At 32.6% G+C, this 6,000-nt stretch overlaps 1 protein-coding gene across 2 annotated transcripts in view; it reads right to left on the bottom strand.

Annotated features, from left to right (window-relative positions):
- Positions 1-6,000, bottom strand: part of LOC145286122 (myoglobin-like) — a 79,332-nt gene that overhangs the window by 26,396 nt on the left and 46,936 nt on the right. For both annotated transcript variants that reach the window (XM_080134823.1, XM_080134822.1), the window contains one exon: positions 736-805. In XM_080134823.1, coding sequence (XP_079990949.1) covers positions 736-805 — 70 coding nt within the window. The remainder of the gene's footprint in view (positions 1-735; positions 806-6,000) is intronic.

The raw sequence follows: 6,000 nt of genomic DNA, 5'->3' as shown, positions 1-6,000 counted from the left end.
TGTTCTCACGGGTCATTTATAAACATCAAAGCAGTTGTTTTACTGTATTTTCTTGAAAATAAGAATTAAATAAAACATAATATGGAAGTCATGTTTACGGATATTAGTAGCAGAGATGCGCATTTCTGGACAACACACAGTGCATCGATTAAAATATGTCAGAAATAACACGGACAAGACAGGGCTCCTGATTGGTTTATAATATAACAGCCGGAAGACAGGGATTGCATCTTTGGCGGATATTTTACTTTCCAGACAGTTGCTAACAAATCGTTGGACCGATTAATTGGTGCTTTATTTTGAACTTTATTATAGTTCTTTTTTAATCGTCTAATCAACAATGGGATTGATGAAGAAATATGTACTCTCTGGAGTTGGCAGGAGTTATGCGCCTTTATATAATATCATTATGCCAGTTAATGGAAATTGAACAATTGATTAATTATCAAACTCTTTATTCATGCTTCTTTTCCCAAACTAACATATCTACAACAAAATAACTACCCGGGCCGAAAACAGCAGCTAACTTAGCCCACCTTGATTTAGCGAGATGAAACTAGAACGGATAAATGTCCTCTAGGATGTAAGTTCTTGTTTCTTTGTCTCGGATTATTTCTGGCAAAGAGGACAATAGCTGTGTTGGAGTTAATTTCTCACAAATACGAAAAATAATGCAAGCTAAACCATGCGTTTACAAAACATTATGGATATATAAAAAATATATAGATGTAATACTTTCATTGGTTCATCGGAGATTCCTTCGTAAATAAGACCATTGGGTATGGCGCTGCCTTCAGTACCCCACCTGTAATAAAGAGAAAGAATATATATGTCGGTTAACAGTCGAACGCCATAACCGCTCGCACCATGAAGAACGATTAAAAAAAAGCAATGTACTCCAAATTATTTCTGATCTACCCTCTCTCTCTCTCTCTCTCTCTCTCTCTCTCTCTCTCACTTTCTCGCTCTTTCTCTCTTTCTCTCTCTCTCTCTCAAGTAACACATTTTTATCGCCCATTTTTTTAAAATCCTCTTCGATACTTTACAATTTTTATTCCAATAAATGATAGATTACAAGTCGAAATGTGTTTATCTAAATAATGTGTAAGTCAGGTGAGTGTTTGTTTCGATTTCATATGGATCGTACAGCATTGTTTTTATTAAACTAACAAGCGGGGGTACTCGGCGTTTGCCGGGTCTTTGTAAGTGTGTGTGTGTGTGTGTGTGTGTGTGTGTGTGTGTGTGTGTGTGTGTGTGTGTGTGTGTGTGTGTGTAAGGGGGGGATAAAGTAAAGAATAAGCGAATTAATAATCCTGTTTCAATAAAAAAATAAAAAACGATGTTAAATTTTCACCCCCCCCCAAAAAAAAAACGGAAAAATGAAAACAGAAGAAAAACATCGAACAAACGTAAAACTTCTTTAAAAAAGAAATGGGAAAAACAAAAAGTAAAAATAAGGGGAAAAATGATGAACATGGTCGGAAAAACAAAAACAAAGAAACACAGCTAAATACAAAACGAAAGAAAACGGAAATGATGTATTATATGTTTATTTTTTAAAAAATGGAAAGAATCCTTATTTTGTTTTTAGTGTATAAATGTTGGGAAATAAATGGTGTGGGAATGTCGCTAGCGGTTAATGTCGTGGTGCGTTTCACCCAATAGAATTCCATTCCAGTTTTTTTAAGCGACTACGAAGTACAGAAAACCGAAACCGGCGTTACATCGTTCGTAACTGTCCCATGTGAACGATCAAAAGATTTTACTACTTGCAGTGATTTTAACCGATTTTGGCAGGAAACTCTCAGCAGAAATAATATAGGAATCTGCGATTATAAAGGAAGTGGTGTGGTAACACACCTCAGATATTGTGCTGCAGTTTGTGCATACTACATTTGCATTAAATCTCTTGATTTTTAATCCTATTAAGGTCAAAATTAGAGGGGAAAACTGAGTTCATTTTATATATATATATATATATATATATATATATATATATATATATATATATATATATATACACGAAAGGGATATGAATAGGATTTGAATCCTCTTTAACTGTAGACACGAACGCAAAAAGCGGGAAGCTTGGCCTTCGTGTTGGGCTGATGCTGCAATGCAGGGGAAACTCTTCATACTGAGATAATTACTATTTTTTTCTTTAGAATACTGTTAGAGTTCCCCCTCCCTTTGGAGAGGGGGTTCCCCACGTTAAAAACGACCTTGTGTCTAATTTGCTTTCGTGGGGAATCAAATAAATAAAACGAACGCAACGCATTGAAAACGCCTTTGTAATTTCTATATAACTTTCCCGCCATTCTTTTCTATTGTTTCAATCTAGCTTTCCCGCTTCTTGACTTTCCTTACCTATTCATATTTCTCTTCATTGTTCCATTTCTCTATTCACTTTACGTTTTGTACAAGTGTAACATGGCGCGGACGGCTATATGCAATGCAAATACCGAGCCCTGAGCGAGATGACGTCAAAGTAAATGAAAAAAAAAGACTATCAAAAGGAGAGAACACTTTAGAGAAGGCGATCACGTTAGAGACGTGGATGACGTTCGAGAGCACGTTCGAGAAGACGGTCACGTAAGAGACGCCACAGCCGTAAAGAGGGGTCACGCATGGTGGGAGAATGGGTAAATGAATGTCGTTGTTACAACAGGAAAAGAGCGTGTTGAAGTTCTTTCCTATTTGTCTACTTTGCGATTGAGCCTACAACGTGTTGGGTAATGTTACACAATTTCGCAAAAAAAGAAATTGCTGCAAGTGAGAGTGGTGAGACTTTGTTAGAAACTTACAATTTAGAAATGGATTTAAACATCTGTCTAAAGAAAAGAACCGGAAAATCATTTTACCATAAATTATAAAGATATGTCTACAAATTATAAAGATATGTCTACAAAATAAAACAATGTTCCTAAATTCTTAACAAATGCTAGACAATCTATAATCATTCTCCACCAGTTTTCTTATTCATCACCAGTACCTAACAAAAAACGAAAATATAATTTTTTCATGAACTGCTCGTTTGTTAGCCTCTATACCACGGGGCTGCTTCCCGGCTGACTACAACATATTAGCTTTCAATTTCAATGTAAATAATCACATTCTACCCAATTTCCAATATTACCGATCGTAACGGTGTTCACCCATTATTTATCCTTGAGTTGTGTCTTGGCCCTGATATGTGTTTATTCTTTTGTCAGAAAATTATCAGTATATGTTCAAGAAATAAAACAATATTCCTAAACAGAGCTATGTATCATCAATCATTTCAATAATCAATGAATAAAAACGCAATAACAAATGATATTTAGATACTAAAAATGTTCTTTTCCAAAGCAACATAGAGAAATCTAATATATATATATATATATATATATATATATATATATATATATATATATATATATATTAGATTTCTAGACTAGAATATATATATATATACTATATAAATATAGTATATTAAAATATAAATATAATATATATGATGAATATAATATATAATATATATAATATATATAAATATATATATAATAATATATAATATAATATAATATATATATATAATACATATGAATAATATATAAATATCATAGAAATGTATATAATAATATAAATATAGTAAAAATATAATCCATCATTTACAGATTAATATTTGTAAATGATAGATTATATTTAATCTCTAGATGGAATACTGTCAGGTATGGCAACTTCAAATCAAATTGAACCTTGAATTAATGGCAACTTAAGAACAGCTCCACCCACAATAAAGCCCTTTAAAGTATCTGGCTTCCAATGGAATCGTCTACCTGTACAATAGCCAAATTGGTTTTATGATAGATTACTGCTGTTGGTGCACTTTTGTCACCGTGCTGAAATAATAACGCTATTATTTTGAAAGCTATTTTTTACATGAGGAGGGTGTTTTATACCTATTCTGTGCTTCCACCTAACAATTTTATAATAAAAAAAGATATCGTGAAGCTTGAAATTTACCTGAAAAAAACTATTTTAAAATAGCGTGGTGGCAAAAGTGGATCCTGCTGTTATATTTGTGCAGAGGCATCACGCAATACTCTTTTTGTTTTGACAGAATAGAAAATCGTATACGCAAGCTACTGAGGATCGTATCTAGGCACGACAAAATATGGTAGAAAAAAAACAAGTTGTATTTTTTAAATGAATTAAAATTTAAATTAAAATCCATTATTTTTGAGCATTTTTTTCCAGAGAGAAAAGATCCTGAATTTTATCATATAAAAAGTAGTCTAATATAAAACTTTTTTTCTACTTGTTACGTATCGGTTGCATACTGGGTTTTATTTTTAGAAGGTACCAAATATGAGAGTATGTTTCGTTGTTCTTATTTAGATGACGACATATATTTGTTGTTGTTCATGTTAGTAAGAGTCTTCGTGTGTTAGAGACAGTCTTAGGAGTGTTCATGTTGTTGAGTGCTAGATATTATATATATTCATTGTGAGTGTTCATATTGTCTTAGGATGTTCATGTTTGTGGAGATAGCATATTGGAGACAAAAACAGGTATATATAAAGAGAGAGACAGTTCTGTGTATATATAATAGACAGTGTACATGTTACTACAAGGGAGCCTAGCCTGCAATTCAATGAAAGGAGATTTATGAATATCTTGATGGATAGACCGGGAGTGTGTTTGACATTTACGTTTGACAGTTGTACATATAATGTAAACACGTTACCTTTCTCGTTGTAATGATGAAAGACGGCAGTTATAAAAATGATGAAAGACGGCAGTTATAAAAAACATGATGATCATTTATTCTTCGACCGGTCGGACATGATTTTGTATTTCAGGGATTCAAAGTGGTTACATGGTTATCTCTAAACCCTCTCGCTTCCAGAGGGTGCCTTGACTCTAACCGAGAATCGGTCTGAACCTCCCTGCTTCTCTGATCTGACTGACCTCGCTTCTTCTAACTTGCTGATCTGATTCTGACTTATCTAACTAAATTCATAATTCATGACGTCACTGCGTGACCAAGCACGTGCATATGAAAACACATGGCACGACATGCCTCCGTGTTTAAGCATGCATTGTTATTCTCATCTTTCTTACAAAGCCGACTCTCTAACCTAATTTCCGTAACCCTCTTAACAAATAACATTTTCCATTGTCCGTTTTTAAATTCCTTATTTTAATTTTCATTTTTATAACAGAAACAAAATTCATCACTACATTCCTTTTTTCAATAAACAGATATCTAACTATTTTGTGTGAGCTAAACAATGGCAATTCCACATTTCTTTATTTTCTATAACATTCTGTATTTATTTTAACTTATGATTGGAATTCTCAATTCCAAATCTAAATTCGCAAGTTCGAATCCTTGACTATCCTATTTCATATTTACATTTAACTAATTCCCTATTTTTTTATTTACATGAAAAGGGGACATCCCTTATCATGTAACATACTATTTTTAATAGAATTTTAAATTAAAAAAAAAAAAAAAGAAAAGAAAAAACACCATTTACCGCCATTTTTGTCTCGGTGGATAACACATTTGAATATTTTTTAAAAGGTTTTTGAATCAATTTTTTTGTCTAAATAAGATTTAGGATTATTTGCTATAAGAATATGCAAAAATATTATAACATAAGTATCTGAATTTCGAATAATCCCATCTTTTATTTCAGTCAATACACATTTAACAACCATATCTATAAACTTAGAATAAACTTTAAAGCACTAGCAAAGCAGGAGCAAGATATAATGCAGTTACTAATAATAATCCTAAGGTATACGATAGTGAATAGAACATAAATTCTAGACGCGAACATCGTTTACTTGTATGGCACTAGCAAACAAAGAACAGATTATTTTTATAGAAAATCGCAAACTGCCAACAAAATGTTCGAGTTTCGATCTCGGTTTGAAGATTTTAACTCGTCCGTCACTCTAAAGAGTTTTAATACAACGAAAAATCGTCCAGAAATGAGTACAACCCCA

The sequence above is a fragment of the Euprymna scolopes genome, chromosome 10, assembly GCF_053919585.1.
Source record: "Euprymna scolopes isolate OS-2025 chromosome 10, ASM5391958v1, whole genome shotgun sequence".
NCBI classification, from domain to species: domain Eukaryota; kingdom Metazoa; phylum Mollusca; class Cephalopoda; order Sepiida; family Sepiolidae; genus Euprymna; species Euprymna scolopes.
This window is presented reverse-complemented; position numbering and strand designations above follow the sequence as displayed.